At 45.3% G+C, this 17,920-nt stretch overlaps 1 protein-coding gene across 4 annotated transcripts in view; it reads left to right on the forward strand.

Moving 5' to 3' along the window:
- The window catches only part of LOC118507272 (transcription factor collier), a 53,212-nt gene that overhangs the window by 7,102 nt on the left and 28,190 nt on the right, over positions 1-17,920 (forward strand). For all 4 annotated transcript variants that reach the window (XM_036045575.1, XM_036045576.1, XM_036045572.1 and 1 more), the window contains exons 2-6: positions 1,623-1,776; positions 1,897-1,960; positions 4,249-4,304; positions 13,412-13,485; positions 15,050-15,118. In XM_036045575.1, coding sequence (XP_035901468.1) covers positions 1,623-1,776; positions 1,897-1,960; positions 4,249-4,304; positions 13,412-13,485; positions 15,050-15,118 — 417 coding nt within the window. The remainder of the gene's footprint in view (positions 1-1,622; positions 1,777-1,896; positions 1,961-4,248; positions 4,305-13,411; positions 13,486-15,049; positions 15,119-17,920) is intronic.

The following is a 17,920-nucleotide window of genomic DNA, read 5'->3' on the forward strand; positions in this document are numbered from 1 at the left end:
GGTTCTTAGAAAAGTGGCAGATTTGTTTCCTTCTTGTTCGTCCTCAAATTTTCTATAACAATACTTTATTTTAGCCGGCCTTAAATCCGTAATTTCACATTTATCTGTGTGACAAATTTTGACAGCTGCACTCAGTTATACGCGTCAATTATAACACCACGCCGCCACCATAAAGATTCGCATCGCTCCGCTTGTAAATAAAGCAAAATGCACAAGCAATTAGACCTTTATCGTCCATTTAAGCGCTTGAATTATTTGCATCCCGGCACTACAAACCGTACCAACCTCAATCAACACCTGCACGGTCGCGCACTTGTCTGCGATACGTTTGGGTGTAGGTTTTTGCTCCAAAAAACACCCCAACTCCGACCGTGGTTCCGAGTTCCGGCCCCATGCCGAGATAGATACCCCTGAGGGAGGTGTATCACACTCGCAACACAGTCCGCATAATCCACGTCCTCACAAACCTTCGCGCTGGCTCTCGCGACCGAGTGCACCATGCAGGGGGGGTTGCAATTCAAATCGAACTGCATGTACGGATACGGTAATAACTGTCCAAACCGCACAAACCGACTCCACCGAGTGCCAGCACCAATTTATGTCCGACACCGAAGCCCAGGCTTGGTCCATCCACCCGCAGGGGTATTATCAATATTTCGATGAAATTTTATTGGCTGTACCGAGGCGGGTTCGGAATAAATTTGCGTCTGCTTTGCAATGCTAATGGTGCAATGGCGGCCGCACTAATGACGGGAGGACGATGGTTGGTCTAGATGCACACATTGTTGGCGTGTGATATGTTTGCTGGGTGCATATTCCGGGATGTGGTTTTTCTGTTTCTCTGCGGCCGGAACAGAACTATCACTGTTCGCTTTCCCCATAGCGACCGCCAACTAGTGTTACTTTGCACACGATTTGCGCGGTTTTTTGTTCAGCCTGGAGGGAGTGTGACTTGATAAAAATGTTGGATATAAATACGTAATCGTATCGCAGGTTGATGTGTTGCTGTATTGACTCACAGTTGGCGATTCTTGCTGATAAAGACATTTCAAAGCCCCTGGAGGCTGTTGACGGTGTGCTGTCGTTAGAATGCTACGGCCATGAGCGCCCGAACTGTTTCTTAATTGCTGAACAAGAGCACCCGAGTGCAGAGCTGCGTCTAAGCAGGGATGGCAGTTATCATAAATTTAATATCGTCAAACCAGCTACTCCAGCACCCGGCAAAAGCAAACAGCAAACGACCATACGACCTACTCGCACGTTCGGACCAATATCCGTACCCTGGAGCCACTGGTCGAGGTTATCACATAGAACGGCGCGCTGGTATCGGAACAGAAACGCAGCATTTCGATCGCCGTTGTGGGACACCAAAATTCGTACCAGCTCGTACCAGGTTCAATTAAATTTTACAGCTCTCCAACCGAAGTCGTTCCGGTTCTGTGAGAATGTTTTAGCGATACTTCGATACCGGTCGCTACCTTTGCAGGCGGTCGCGCTTTCGAACACGGTTTCGGTACGGTTTTGGACGACCGGATCAACTCGTCCTTCTCATATCGCACGAACGGTTCTGTACGCTGTTCAAATCTTATCCCACGCCTCTAACCCATCCGTTTCCTTTGCAGCTTGGGCATCGGACGGGCGCACTTCGAGAAGCAGCCGCCAAGCAATCTGCGAAAGTCCAACTTCTTCCACTTCGTGGTCGCCCTGTACGATCGGGCCGGTCAGCCCATCGAAATCGAGCGGACCGCTTTCATCGGCTTCATCGAGAAGGATCAGGTAAGGGGTTTTTGAAGACGCGCAACAGTGTGGAACCACCGTTTGGCCAGGTTCCGTATGCATCCTTGCTGGTCTCGCAAGCACTAACTCACTCCGCTTTGCTTCGTCTACCACACACAGGAACCGGACGGTCAGAAGACGAACAACGGCATCCAGTACCGGTTGCAGCTGCTGTACGCTAATGGTAAGTACCCGGAAGTTAGCCGCACATAAGCGTCTATCCGGGGCGGTTTTCCCTCCCGAGAGGATCCGCTTATCCCGCAGTAGGTGAAAGTTTTAATTAGCACACGCGTTCGGTTCGTTTAGCGGATCGGAATGTGTGGATGTGCAAACAGGACATGGTGCATAATTTATGCAAATGGCGGCTCGCATGGTCGCAGGTCCATCTTCTCAGCTAGCGAGCTTCTTGTGTGGTGCAACAAATTAGCATATGTTTCAAGCACACCTGGAAAAGCTGTTTGTAATCATTTGTCGGTAGTTTAATCAAAGATTTCTTTTTTGGTTGGCTTATGTACTGAGAATAAAATTCGAAGCAGTCCGTAACAATTTTTGGAGACAAACAAACGCACCATAATCTGGGTTCCAACACCAGCACACACTCACACGCGGGATACGGATGTGATCCAACAGAATAAAGAACTGATACGCTTGGTTTAGCATAATTGCATAATTCATGTGGCTTGGAGCACTGTACGGGAGTACGATGGAGCTGGATTGTTTGCACATTGTTAACGTGGCTAAGAATGGGAAATTTGGACCAAAAAAAAAAATGTTTGGTTAACAACGTGTAGAAGAATGTTAACGTGACGTGGAACTCGTGTTTATCGGTACAGGTTTGGAGTGAGATAATTGTTACTAAGCGAAGGTGAGATTTATGTATTTTCTTTTTTGAAAAGGTATTTTGGACAGTAAAATTTCCTTAAGGTACTATGAAGCTAAAAATTTGGTTATTTTCTTATTAAAAAATGCTTAAGACTTCAATAAATGTTTCCAAAAATCGTTAAACTTATAAAGCTCTCTTTGAAATTTTGTCAATGGTTTAAGCGCCTGTAGGGTATGCAATGTATTTTTCCAACCTTCAATCACTCGATAGTGAAATTTTAATTTGCCGACTGATTATGATTCACATAAACCCATCTTTACCAATATTATTGCACCTCAAAATGATGATTGCATATTTTTAGGCGTTAAAACCCTTTTATAAATCTTAGTTCTTTTTAACTGTGTCTCAATGCTCTCCCTGAACTAGTAGAATTTTTAATAAAACGATTTTTCCCTTCTCAATCGTTATCCAGTACAGACCCTCCAACCCTCCAGATAAGCTGCCCATTCACAGTTGATAGTTATTTATGCGTCTCCAAAGTAGCCACCTGGAATCGATCTGATTTTCCCTCATTTTTTAATAACTTCTGCATCCCTGTCTGAGGAGATAAACTGTCCAATGGTTGGTCTTGAACACCATTCCCTAGGGCCATTGTTTAAGTTCAATCTGGGTGACTGGGAGCATAATGACCAATGGACGATGTTTTACGATAACCCTCACGGATCGCCTCCCGCAGACCAGCTGAGCAAAGCAGAAGGGTTAAAGCCAAAAGGGTCGTTTGTTTTTGTTTATAATAAATCAAACAAACAATTACTCCTGACACACACACACACACGCACGCACGCACACACCACCAAATGGTCAACCAAACCAGCATCCACAAAGTTCCTCGTCGGTGTCCTCGGGCATAAAACCCCAAGAAAACGGGGGCTTTTCCTTCACGGTGCGGTACGATCGTACGGGTAACTTCAATTCGAAGGAACCAAATTAAATAACCCTCACCAGTGTGTCCAGTGTGTCTTTTGTGGGTCCAGTGTCCAGTTCTTTCCTAACACTCGCTCGATTTAGCAAAGAAGAGTTTTGCAACGCCAACTCCAACCACACGCTTGATAAACAAATAAGATTTCGGAACGAACCTCGAACAATAGACCGGGCCTCGCAGCTGCAGCTGGTGGGAGCTGGTCAAACTTTACCGTCCCGAGGCAAAGGAGCAACTTTTTTATCTCCTTAATTTATCCAATTAAAATTAAGTGTTTTGATACGAGTGTTTCACACGGGTGGAAGCATTCCGGTGGGATTCCCGCCTGTGGCCACACGGTTTGCAATAGTTCCTGATACTTTGCCCGGCCGGACTTTGGTTTTGCTTTATGGTGTTTTCAATTATTGAACAGCACGACTAAATCTTATTACAACGATACCAGGGTAGAAGCTCCGGAGTCGTGGCAGTAGCTCCGGCTAACCTTCCCAAGAAGAAGTGTTATTAAATTTTGAACCACTTTATAGTTCCGTATGTGTGATGGGGACGGGCTTTGAGGCAGGGAACGAGTAGGGAATCAAACCGAGCAAAGGGTTTTGATTATTTTCTTGTTCTCTGGATGTGTTTTTTGAGTGGTTTCTTTATTGTGTTTTCTGCTTCCTTCTACTTCCAGGTGCCCGCCAGGAACAGGATATCTTCGTGCGACTGATCGACTCGGTAACGAAACAGGTAAGCGTTGTACAATTCTCCTTGCCGAGAATTGAATATCCACCAACTCTGTATGGTCATTTGCGGGTATTTGGTAGCTCATAGAATCTAACGATCTTGGTGCAATTTGCAAAAGTTTAAAACCAAACTCCACCCCATAAAACTGTCAACGGAAGTGGAAGTTGCAGTAGCATCGCATCGCATTTTCTGTCAGATACTATGCAATGGGGGTAGGAATCGAGTTCAAACCCTGCTGAATAATTGAAACAGACAGCTCGCTCCATTCCGATAACTGGTTGAAGCCGTCCGGTAGCAGTTGTTTTAACTGCGAGAAGACTATTGCAGTTGCACTTTCTCTGCTTCAATACTTAATGCCGGTACAGGAAGCAAACCCACCGACACTGTCCAGGAGCAAGTCAATTATTTACACTTTTCTAAACAATTTACTTCCACGTTTCGAGGGGGGGGAGAAAAAAGGGCTCGACTATGCAAGACTATCAATATCCTGATTTCCCGAAGCAGCGAGATCCGTACTACCAACATACAAAACCTAACAACTTTATCCTTCCGAAAGCGCGTACCCTTCGGATGTGCTGTTGGCTGCTGCGTATCGTGCCATCTATCATTCACTGCGACACCCCACGCTCCGTCCGCTAACGACTCCGTGTGTTCCGAAATATGTTTGACATTTTGTACCCGAGGGTTAAGAAAAACTGCGATCTCCATCGTGTAGCTGGTTTTAGGTAACGCGAATGACTGCCGCTACGACTGCCCATATGTCAGCCTATGCTCGAGCTCGCGTAGACGACAGTTGTTGTGGCAGGGTTTTCTGGTGTGTTCTGGCTAGTGAATCAAATCAAAAATTAACGCCTCATTTGACCGAACTCTGTTAGCGAACCTTGCTAGGAGGGAGCGGCACCGTAAAAGTAACAAACGCGCCGTAGGCTGGAAAGGGGGCCGTTGTTGGGCCGTGTGTCAAGTGCTTCCAGGGCCTTCCACCGGCTAACAATGGTTGTTTTGATTGGAATGCACTTTGCAACGTTTTGTGGAAACGTGGAAGTTCATTATATTGCGCCGTACGCTTTCTTAATGAAGTCGACAATTGGCAAATGATAAATGTCGTGAAATGTAGGAGAACTGGTCCCGTGCCGAAGGGCTTGACAGTTGGCGTTAGTGAGGCTCATGGTGAGCATGATCACGACACGTCCATATGGTAGCAATTGGGTTTTGGTTGGCAGGGAGCAGTACTTGGTAGACGTGGCTAATTTCTCGTGGCTACCAGTGACAGATTCTGTGTGGATGGTCTAGATCATAAATCATTACTACGAAAGGGGTAGTTTTCGGACACGAACGGAAGGCTTTAGAAGCTAAAGAGTTATCCTGCATTACCATCATTGGAGGTAATTCTTATTCTAGACTGCAAACTAAAGAATTTAGGCTAGCATCAGAATATCCTCCAGAATCTTGTAGCCCACATTGTAACTTTTACGGCGAAGTAACCCCACGTAAGCGTATCCTATCTTATCCACAGCTAATCCAACGTAAACCAAAACATCCATTACAACTGGGCGAGCCTAAGCTACGAAGCCCAGCATCCGGCCAAATCCTTCCCATATGTAGGAAAATTGATACCACCCAGTGGCCTGTGTACACCCTCACAGCGGGTGCATATAATCGAACATCTGTAAATCAATTAAACTCTACTTACCGAACGCTAGTGGCCATGTATACGGGGAGATCCTTTCTTACGCGGAAAGTACACTTCAAATCCTCGGATAAGAAACAAAAAATGATAACAACACTTGTAATGCCTCACCCAAAAAAAAGGTGTCCGTTTTAGCAAATCCTGGCCGATTTCGCTTCCTTTGCTCGAATATTTATGAACCTCATCATCGTCGTCGGAAGCGCGTGACCCACTGTTGCTAGGGCTATTTGTTTAGAAACTCGGAAAAGGGCTCACAGAGAAAAACAAATCCCACTGTCCTGAAAATCTATTAGCCCCGGCTTACAACCGCCTGATCCGCCGGCTAATCCAGCTGGATAACCACCAAACCCCGGTGCCTCGGTTTTTAATGGCAGAAGGGCTACTACTACTACCTTCCGAGGGTGATGTGTGCCGGTGTGCCTACCTTTCAGGCGACGAACGAAAACTGATAACGCCGGTTTTCGGTTTGGAATGGGCAGGAAATTATGACAGCTTTCCAAATTTTCGTTCAAAAGCAAGATAGCGCAAGCAGACTGATGAAAATGTAACACCAGACAGACTTGCCGACTGAGAGTTCCGGACTGGGGGGGAATAATAAATTGGGATCTAATCTGTTTTCACCGGGAAGGGAAGGGAAGTCGTGCAGGACGAACATCGCCTGAAGGGTGATAGATAAAGTGCTGCTGATAAATGGGATGAAATGGTGGAAATGGCTCTACCGGGCCCATCCCGTCGTCGGACGTCTAGCTAATTTTGAGGGACTTCCTCAAGGATGCGACCTTGAGGTTGGTCATCACCGCCGCTCAGCGCAGCCGGATGTTTTTGGTTTGTTGAAGAATGTGTCGTAAGAGCGGAAGCAAAATACAGTTGTAATTGGAATTAATGATACAAAGCGGGTGGTGTTGCACACAATCTCTCCTAGTACCTCTCACACACACACATATGGCCGATCCGTAACGATGTCTAACGAGCACTCGAGAGCATCCAGTGTTCCTTCCGTTCGATTCGTATGGTTGGAAATAAAAACTTTTCATTCCCTTCCGAACCTCAAATGAGCAACCATCATCACCGATCTGGTCCGGAGAACCCCTCTACGTACGAGGGACTTCTTTTTCTGGGTGCAATGCCCAACCACACACCCCTGACGTAGGCCGATCCGGGTTTGGCCAATTCGCAGGCGTAAATGTAGCGCAACAGCAGGACTCTAAAGCTAGCAAAATGATATAATTTAATAGGATATTCGATACCACCGGCGATATTGTGTGACGCTGCTGCTGCTACTGTACGATATCGGCACGGTTGCATCATCAACTGGTAAAATGGTAATTCGATTCACCCCTTCTTTCGGGGTTGCATGAGGGGTTTACTTTGGCAGTACAACACAGCACCCGGTAGGACCCTTCTCCGGGAATCGCGCAAAAGAGAACAATTGCACTTGAATGCGCTAAACGTTCCCGAAAAAACAAACTGTTCTTCACCGTACAACACCAGGCTCAGGATTCAGGATTGTTGTACTAGAATCCTGGAGCAGACAAAAAAAAAAGCCCACTCCCCGCATATAGCAAGGGGTTTGATGCTTATCGCCGTATTTGAATCACTACGTACTGCTGCATGCACGCCAATGGTCTTATCGCCGGTACTTTATCGTGTGTGTCGTCTGTTTTTTTGCTACTTCTTTTTAAATTTAATCCGACACTTTCTGCCCATGCCGACACGTCCACGGCACGTGGACGCTTTTGTGTGGGTCAAAATTTTAAAACGATTGGGAGTTTCCGTTGTTCACCCAAGTCGGTGTCGGTTAAAATTTGCCCGGGACCAGTACGCCGCCTGCGATAAGTGGATAAGGACGGTGGACGGTTTGTAGTTCGGAAGCTCTCACGATGATTAAGTTGCGTTTTAAGCTGGTTAAACACTAAGGGGTAAGGTGAAGTGGACAAGTGCTGCCGTCCAAAAACGTGTCCGGTATTTAGTTGAAGGTGTCTGATAACCAGGATGAGGCGCTACTGTTTGTCTTATTTGGTTGACACTCGAGAGATTTATGTTGAAGTGTTGAGGATGTTTAACGAGTACATCTATGATTTATTTACTCATCAAACATCTAAAGGACATCCGTTACGACCTCAGATAGCTAAACTGTCACCTATTGTGCGTTATCTTAATTTAATCGCCATTTAGCTCAATCCGTCATCAATAAAAATCGCGGTTAATCGATAAATTCTTGCTCCAAAAAAAGCAAAAGGAAAAAGACCCGCAGACTTAAAAAAAACGAACAGTCTCTCCGGACGATAAACTGTAACAAAGTGGATGACCAGATAGAGGAGAAAAGTAATAAAACACAAGCACACACCTTGATGATCCCCGGTTTGACCGGAAGGCCAAACGGAAGGACGTGATGTGATGTCTGATCGGGATGCTGCTTTATAATGCATGCCGCGCCCTATCTGTCCCTGTCCAATACCCTGGTCCCCTTTTCGCTTATCGGTGGGACCCGAACCATGCGCGACATTTCAACTGGGCCAAATACCCCGAAATCCATCGCCGTATTTGATCCACCGCCCTGGCCCGTGAATGTGTCGGAGGTCGGGTCGGCAGTTTTTCATCATTCCATAACGGCAGTTTACCAAGCCCGCGGTTCCGTTTTGCTCGTCGTTTACCGGTGTCAAACTGTTTTTGGGGGGAATTCCATTTTTTTGTGTTTCGCTTTTGAACTGGAACGGCTTCCGATTGAGTTTTGTTTTGATGTGTGTGTGTGTTTTTTTTCTGGCTTCATCGTACTGCTGTTCGGAGACGGGAAGATACACCGCTTGATGGATCATTCTTCACAGGGACACACCGATTTGTGACCATACGGACCATTTTACCCCATACAGGGAAGACCTGGTCGGTCATTCGTAGTAAAGAGGAAAAAAAAGATAAAAACAAACTTTATGAAAACGAATTATTGAATCTTGCTGGTACAAAGCGAAGGAGCACGATCGTTCCGTAGAAAGTAGAACAAGTGGAAAAATTGAGAGAGAGAGAGAGAGAGAGAGAGAGAGAGAGAGAGCTTAAAAAACAGAGTATGGCTTGGCACATAAACACGCGAACGGAAAACGGATTAAATCACGGCCCAGAGTGGAGGAAAATGAGCGGAAGTATTTTACGGTAAATAAAAAACTGCACTTGATTATGGTTTGAAATATTTATCTCGTTGTAAGGCGCATACACAGGCACGCTAGTTTGAGTTGCAATTTGAACAGGCAGAAGGGAACGTAATGAATAACAGACAAGAGAACGGAAGTTGTAACGAGAATACATTGATTCGACTAAAAGGTTGCTAAAATGTAACATGCTATGGCATAATTTAACATGTGGAAACACAAATAACCTTAGACAAAAAATAGATGAAGACAATGAAAAACGGAATAGGAAAATAGGAAAATGGGAACAACAAAGTGAATAACAAAATTAGAAAAATAAAAACGTAAAAAACAGTAGCAAAAGGATAAGAAATTATTGAAACACAAACAGGTTGTGGTTTTGTTATACTAATTTTAGTTTATCCTATGATGCAAAGACCTGCTGATGCAAAAGTCCTATTACAACAAATAAATATATAGGAGTTTTAGAAAAAAAAAACACAAATAAGAAATTAAGTATTAAAATTTAAAAAAAATAAATACGTTATTGACAATTAAAAATATAAAAAGTATTAAAAAATTGTATGGAATTGATAAAACACAAAAGTAAAGTAGAGCAACACGAAAAAAAATAACACACAATCGCTAAAGACAATGAAATGAAAAGTAACAACCGTAAATTAAATATCCTTTTCTAAGTGAAGGGCTAAACAATCGTGCAAAAACCACCCAAAACCCAACAAACGATCTAAATTGACACAAATTAACACACTGTGCACACAAATCACCGCCAGATTCACCTGTTAATTTTTGCCAACGACATTCGCCAAAAAACCACAACCACATCGTACCACAACGAGTTGGTGTGCACTAAAAGCGACAAAACAAGCTAACAGAGTAGAAAATAAAGTTGTACTGATCGTGTAGTGTGTATGGATGGCCTTTATTTTCTGCTGCATTCGTTTGCATTCTGGTGTATTCTGGTAGCTACCATGAAAAAAGAGTGCCCGATGTTGGATCGTTACTGATTGTAAAGCTATTTCCGTTCGCTACCCGTGCTTACCCGTGTCCCGGGCACTATCTGCACACAGATCACAGTCGGTCGGATTTTATGTTGCGTTCCCCTTTTTGTGTCCTGGTTTTGAACTTCCTGTTAAAAATTTCAGTTAAAGCCTGTGTACGTAGCTTTTGCTGACTTGCCCCCTTTTTTGGTTCGCCGATGATGGTTCCACCACGCGTCGTTGTTGTTGTTTACAATTCAAATCATTCTCTCGGGAGCACCGTTTATCCGTCCGCTTCGGTAGTTTGGCCGGTTTTTTTTTTTTGCGAACACACAAACCAGCCAGACAACCATAGATATCGGAGTACCAGAACGATCCTGCCAGCCCAATCGGTTCTGTGTCCGGTGGTGATGTTTTTTTTGCCAGCAACGAATAAAACTGTCAGGAAGAAAGAGGTAGCACCCGTCAAGCACTGATTACACACGGATGGCGTTTTTATTATGAGTTTTCGTGCGTTGGGTTTTACATCCATCTAGGTGGATTTGAAGAGTGAGTGTTTGTGTGCCATTAGATAAATTGAATGCATTAGGCTGAGTGTCCGCGCATTGGCTAATCCGCGAATTAGTGTCACGTGCTCCATATGCAAAGCTACGTAAAATACGCACCTCATGTAGGCTGGACCTTATGTAGGATAAAAGGCAAAACTGTTACAAGAACTTCAACAAAAAAAACAACCGAAATAGATTAATAGTTCGTGCTTGAGCATAATCCATCAAATTGCCAAACTATCGATTTCATTACATCAACACAGGGAGGAAGGAAGCACGCGCACCCTCACACACACACGCACTAATAACGGTGAGTTGTGCTTCCTGACCAAACAAAACCTCTATTCTATTTGGAGAAGGGCGCATTCGTTACGGTATTTAAATGTGGTTCCCTTGCCCAAACTTCGGATCGTTTCCCATGCATTCGAGGAAGAGAAAAAAACTAACAGGAAAAAGCCGAATCCAAAACGGAAGAAAACTTAATTGTATTTGTTTTGCCTCCCTGTGTGTGTGAGTGTTTTTTGTTGTGTTTTCCTGTTGAAATCTTCGCAGGCGTGCACAGCAAAGGACCTGATGCCTCCACGTGCCAACACGTGGTTTTCCGTAGTACCTCCCCAGGAACTGCTAATAAGTAAGACATATGGGCCAGCCAAACCTAAGCCAACAAGCTGCCACGTGGCCGGTGTCGGCGGTGGGTCGCGTGCCATCGATAATCGTAACATCTCGGGGGCGCATGGGCTTCCCCTGATGTAGTGTAATAAGCACGAATGAAGATGATGATGAGGCTACCCTCACTCACTTTACCTTGCTCTGCGCTGCCCTTCAAAACTTTGGGAAGTGATTAAAATTTACACAATCACTTCCCGTTTGCGTTTCCGTGTACACTAGAGGAAAGAGAGAGAGAGAGAGAGAGAGAGAGAGAGAGACGACGTATGGAAGATTCGAGCCAGACACGTGGCTTACGTTTCGGAGTGCAGTTTAGACATCGATGTGGATGGAAAAAGAAATTGCCGCTGCTACTATTCCGGTAGCTTATCAAATTATAGCGGATAGGAAAAGTGGCCCACCAAACAACGAAACGATCAGTTTCCGATATTCGCGGGAAGAAGTTCTCCTTGATTGGAAATTGATGCTGCGGCATCCTCGCGCCAATTTAGGTGATAAATGAATGCTGTACGTCACATATGCACTTGATAATCTTGTAAAGGGATTAAAATAAGGTTGTTTTGCTTTTTTACTGTTTGATCAGGAAGGTTTTGAATGCTTCTTCTCTTTATTTTTTTGAATTGACTACTTCAAGAAGCTAGAAATCTTGACGGAGTAGTCTTATTCTATTTGCAGATTCCTGGAGATCACGAGCTAGATCAAGAATTGCTTATAAGAGACAGTCTTTTCAAGGGATTGCCTGTTGCATTAAGCTGTGAACTTCAAATCTCTTGAGACTTCAAAAAGCAAATATTCAAAGTTTTAAGATCTAACTTCGTTTCAATTAGAGAGCATGGCTTTGGATTACGTATGTATCTTTCATTATGGCGGCTCATCATCATATCGTCAGAGGTCTTTGGATGATCATGAAAAAATAAAATAAAATGGAGCTTGTTTCGAGTTTTTGTCAGGCTTATCCCAAACATCAGACCAAATTCTTAGAGGACTTGACCGATTTATACATGGAAAAGATCCTGTACAAGGATAAGAATTTAAACTAGAACTCACAGTCTTCCAGAACTATAACATCCTTCAAATATTTTCCCCTGATCCCTGCCTTGTGCTCACTTACTCCAATGTCACAACTCATGAGCATTCAATAAAGAGACTAATGAACCCTTCTACACTACCCTTTCGGATAATTCCTTCAAACCATTCATGCCTCACAGCCGGGCAACACTTTAACCTGCTCTAGCGTGCCAATGGTGAGTTTATTTCGCATTGTTTATCAGCTGAATTTTTCATGCCCACCACCACCAGCGCACATACGTAGGCCCCAGTGCAAAGAGCCACACAGACGACGACTCTACCTTTTCCCTAGACCAAAAGCACTGTTTACCTTAGATATTATTGCACATGGACAGACGGCAGCATGGACCGAAAACCGTCGCTCCGGCCACGTGTCGTGTTTGTCCTCAAACAAAAGTCACCGAGAATCGGGGTGAACGAGCCGCTCGGTAATAGCGCCACTGGATTCTTTTGTTTTCCCTTTATTTTCTTTCCTGGTCGCTGTTTGTCTCGTTCGGGGGTGTTTTTTTTTCTCCTTTTTCGCTGTGCTGTGATATGTTCCCTCTATCCCTCTGTAGTGTACACCTTGCCCGGTGTAAGCGGTAATAAATGCTCCAGTTGACAGTATTATTAATGGTTAGCAAACACAGCAATGCAATGGTGGAACGATGCGCTACGGACGGTTCGTGTCGGGCAGAACGGCAGTGGGGCGATAGAGGACGGTGAGCGAGGCTCGTCCAAAAGAACAAGGACATCGGTAGAGCAACGTTACCACGTAGGAAAGGGTTTTAGCGGGTTGTTCAACAAATGACCGCACGAATGCGCACATACATAAACAGCCGAACCAGCACACACGGACAGAACGTTCCGTGCAACAGGATGACACCGTGTCAGCTACCAGCATTTCAATTGCTCCACATAAAAAAGCTGTTTATGTGGCCATTTACTATCGATTCTAATCGGTTGTGGCAGTCGGAACCGTTTGCTGTGCTCCCTTACACTAAAACCATCTTTCTTCTTTCGTGTTTTCCCCCCCTTGCAGGCGATCGTGTACGAAGGACAGGACAAGAATCCGGAGATGTGCCGAGTACTGCTGACGCACGAAGTCATGTGCAGGTGAGTGATGTGGAGCAGTAGTTTTACGTTTTTGCTTTTGTTTTACTATCCATTGCAAGTTGCTGTTAACTAAAATGTGGAGAGTTTCATGACAGCAGCTGCCACAGTATAATCCGATTGCCGTCCATCCACGCTTCTGGTTCTTCGTGGCATCCCTGCACAACGAGCATTTGCTGACTGAACTGTCAAAAGGTCAAAAGGTTCATTCTCTCTTTCGGCATACTGTCAGTGAAGCTGCTAGCTTAGCCTAGAAATGCAAGAACCGGGCAGCAGACCGAGACTCTTCGCCCAATTTAGCTTTAACTTTAAGTTCGTGCTTGAACTCGAACAGTGAAACACAAATCCCGTCCCGGGTTCTGCCCTGTAGCTAAGGCGTTACGAAACGTTACGCGCCTCCAAACACCAGCCAAAACTGAATACGTGTGCCTATTTTTATGGCGTTTTGGTTCTCTTCCTCCTTCTGTCAACCTTTCCCCCCCTCCCCCTTTCCCTGTGCACCCACCATGCCACACTGGACGACATCTTCGGTGATTGGTAGCGGCGACGACGACGCGCCGTCCTCTGTTTGTCCGGCGTCCGCAAAACCTACAGCTTCCGGGGGATTGGGATTCCCTCGGGACGGTGAAGCGAAAAATCGAACTTCCTCCTGCCGATGAATGTCCTCCGAAACCGAAACATTCATTTTCCTTCACCAAGAACCAAGAACCCATCCGGAAGTGTGCGTGTGCGTGTTCACGCCATTTTGTGAGCCTGCCCTTCCCGGTGGCAAAATGAGACGGCTGCGCAAAAAAAAAAATATACTGTGTATCTATCACACAAACATCCGGAACTCCCGGAAAAGGTTAAGATGACCGTGCGTTTGTTTGCCTCGTCTTTGCCCCGTGCTAGTGACGAAGGCATCTTTAAGTGTCGTCTCCCCGAATCTTGAGGAACAAAAAGGATAGATGGTAGACACCCTGTCCACGGGTGAACGGAGCGACAAATATAAGCGGAACAAACTCGCAACAAATTCTTGCCAATCAATATTTGGTGGAGGCCTGAGCAATAAAAACTTGCTGAAGAAAGACACTTTTCCGCACCGGTTCCGGGTGCAGGAGGTATCGGGAAGTTTATTTTTATGTCAGATTAAACTTCGAAAACTGGTTCAAATATTTTGCTGGCAGAGAAGGGGTAGCAGAAAGGAAAAGGCTAGATAATATTGTTTATTGGTCGGTACAAATCAATGTTCCATTTCGAATTCTTCTGCCCGCTGTGGAAGGATGGGAAGGATTTTTGTGCATAAGCTAACAACTTTATGGAGATCAAAAAGCGAAGAGTTTTTCGGAGAAACTAGGAGCACAGCCTTGGAGGAAAGATTTAAAAAGATGAGCAAAGGTTAGCTACTTAGATCCGCATCGCTAGCGCCACGGAGCGTAAAATTTAGCAACCATTTTTATTATGACAGCTGTTTTCTCGTTGGTTTGTTTACGTTTTTGTTGCGTAGAACGTTAAGGTGATTTCATACTCTTTAAACAGACTAATTCTATTCTCTATTAACATTTCTTTCGCATTTTCTCCATTTCAGTCGATGCTGTGACAAGAAAAGCTGTGGCAATCGCAACGAAACACCGTCAGATCCTGTGATTATCGATCGGTAAGTGAATTCTCGTCTACTCTCCACACATGTACAGTGGTCACTCCCGCTTGCTCAACAACTTAATTGAGGCGACATCGATCGCAAGGACGTGCACCCTGCGACATACCACCGACAGTGCCGGGGATCGATAATTACATTTAAAACTATCCTATACCCCCTTCTCCGGGGCCACATTCACAAACCCGGTCATTAGCTTCCTAACCTCAATTCTCAGTAACTCGGCGTGGGTGTTCCACCGGAATGATTTCGCACAACGCGATACGATGCGGCCAAACGTCTACAACAAATTTGATACGCGTCGCGTTCAGCTTCTGTCCCGTGAGCGGAGGGGTTTGAATAATTAATACAAATTAAAGCCTCTGCCCAAAAACCCGCACTGAGGTCGCTTCGGTTGGTCGTTATTTTACCGTGATCCTGAGCGACCACAATCCACCAAGAAAAGTGGGGACATGGGTTGACGGAGCGTGAGGGGAAATGTTTGTTTTTTGGGAAATTTGTAAAATACTTGAAATACGTATTGCCTTCCCCCCACTGGTTCCGCTGGTCGGTGCGAATGGTGTGTGTGTGTGGGTTTTTTGTTGTTCTTCGCATTAATTTTATCTTCCGTCCGTACCGTTTGCCGTGCGGGAAAGCGGGATTGATCATTGAAATTCCGCGCGCATGTTTTGCGCCCGGTGAACCACGTTGCGTCGCGGTAGATCATCCACCGCAAGGTTCGAATGCGGTGATTGTTGTCTTCGGGATGCTCGATCGGTGCAGCAGCGAACACACACGGCGCACGGCCAGACCTCGGGACCCGATGACGCGCGTTTTTCTTTCTGCATTGCCACCGGCCAGTCGCTCTCGGCCCTTTGGTTTGCTTTATTTATTTCGCTCCAATCACGCGCAGGAAAAATATGGGAAGGACAGGTATTTTTCTGATTGACTGCGACCACACACGAGCGGCATTTCGAAGTGCTGCATGGGTACGGAAAAGGATCGCGAAAAAAAAGAGTCTCTTTCTGCGGACACACACACACACCCGCGAATGAGAAGGTTCGGAGCAGTGATTTTTCCTCGTGATCAGTCAACCCCGCAATAAAGCAGCGATATGACAGCCGATCAAGATTGTGACGCTCATTAGCGTCATATATTTCATCTATTTGACACTTGGCTTGCGGCGATGACTGCCAAGAGACGGAGAGCCGATCGTGCGGGTTTCCCCCTTTTTAGGTGATCTGTGCTAGATGCGATCGTGCCGAACGAAACGCTATGCCTGATACGGTTTTAATACAATGTGATAAGCTGGATTGATTTCCAGCTCCAGTGGGCCGGATTTATAAGCGTACTTTATGACATTAACCTCAACAAATGGTGCCTCCGGTATCGCTGTGTATGGCGAACGTCCGCTTCATGATGGGCATGTTAATGTGGTCGGCTATATCCTGTGTCATTTACTACAAGGATGAAATACGCGGACAAAAAAGAAGGATTCCTGGAACCAAATATTTCCACCTGTCACGTCGGAAACGATCCAATCACGCACCGGACTACATTCCGGCTCGGCACTCAATCGGCCCCTACTAGCCCAAGAAGGTCCCGGGTTCCAAAAACGGTAGATCACACAGCGGCACAGCATACCGAGACTTTGAGTTTCTGGCCGAATTCCGTCACGGTGACAATTCTTCATGCCCGCTCCATGGCAACTCAGCACGAGCAGTAGAGAGGTCACGGTGAATTATGCGACACGCTTGGAATTCGCTCGTACCTACCTCGAAATCGTCTACTCGTCGGCATCTTCAGAACTCAGGAAAGCAGGAAAAGAAGGGCTCCCAACACAATACACTTTAACGATCATGTGATGAAAGGCGAATAACTTATCCCTCCCCACCGAGCTAACGAGCATACGATTCTCCACCGAGGAATAACTTCAGCGCGAATAAGGCGAACCTAAAACCTCCGCTCCAAGCGTTGGTTCCGTGCAGTTTCACTGGATGGCTTTCTCCTGCCGCAACAAAAGCTAATAACAATAATCGTAACGGTGCACAATCAATCAATCTAAAATCGAATGCTAAATGGCCTGCGCGCAGCGGTTCAACGGTTTTGGACGCGTCCGACGCGTCAGAAGTCGTAAGCGCGCGCGCGCGCCAGCTCTCGCACTCATGGTGGCTCGTGTTCTTGTGCTCCTGTGGTCCCGGGAGCCTAGGCGCGATCAGCACGTACCGGTTTAGCCGGTACAGTGTCATAAATGCTATATTTGTAGCCAAGCGTGCTAGGGACGGATGTGCGTGGATTTATTTCTGCAAATGGAATTATTATTAATTTCATGTTGCCTTTATTTATGTATTACATTTATTGATGGTTGTTTTGAAGATGAGTAGATCTTCAGGAAAGGTTGACTTTAATTGATTGATTTAACGACAATTTAATTCCTTTTATATGGTTCCGTTTTAAAAGGGTTTATAAAAGGGATAACGATCAAATAGCTCACAGGATATGATGCGATTCAAGTCCCACCATAATATCATTTTTAATCCTATTTCAAATAAGGATTCTTAAACGAAGCATTTTTTTAATTCAACAAATTTAATTTCTCAAGTACATTTTTATTAAACAATTCTTATCCATTTTTACTTGTCAACAACTATATCGTCAGTACAGCAAGCGACCAGGAACAACGACACAAAAACGCATCCTGCTACTGCACGCCTGCACGATCGATGGCCAAGACAAAAAGAGGGATCGCGTCGTGTCGCGCAAAGCATCCCGAGCTTCACATATCAACAAAAACAAACCACGGATTGTGGTTTATCGCGGCCA

This window comes from Anopheles stephensi, chromosome 2, assembly GCF_013141755.1.
Source record: "Anopheles stephensi strain Indian chromosome 2, UCI_ANSTEP_V1.0, whole genome shotgun sequence".
Lineage (NCBI taxonomy): Eukaryota > Metazoa > Arthropoda > Insecta > Diptera > Culicidae > Anopheles > Anopheles stephensi.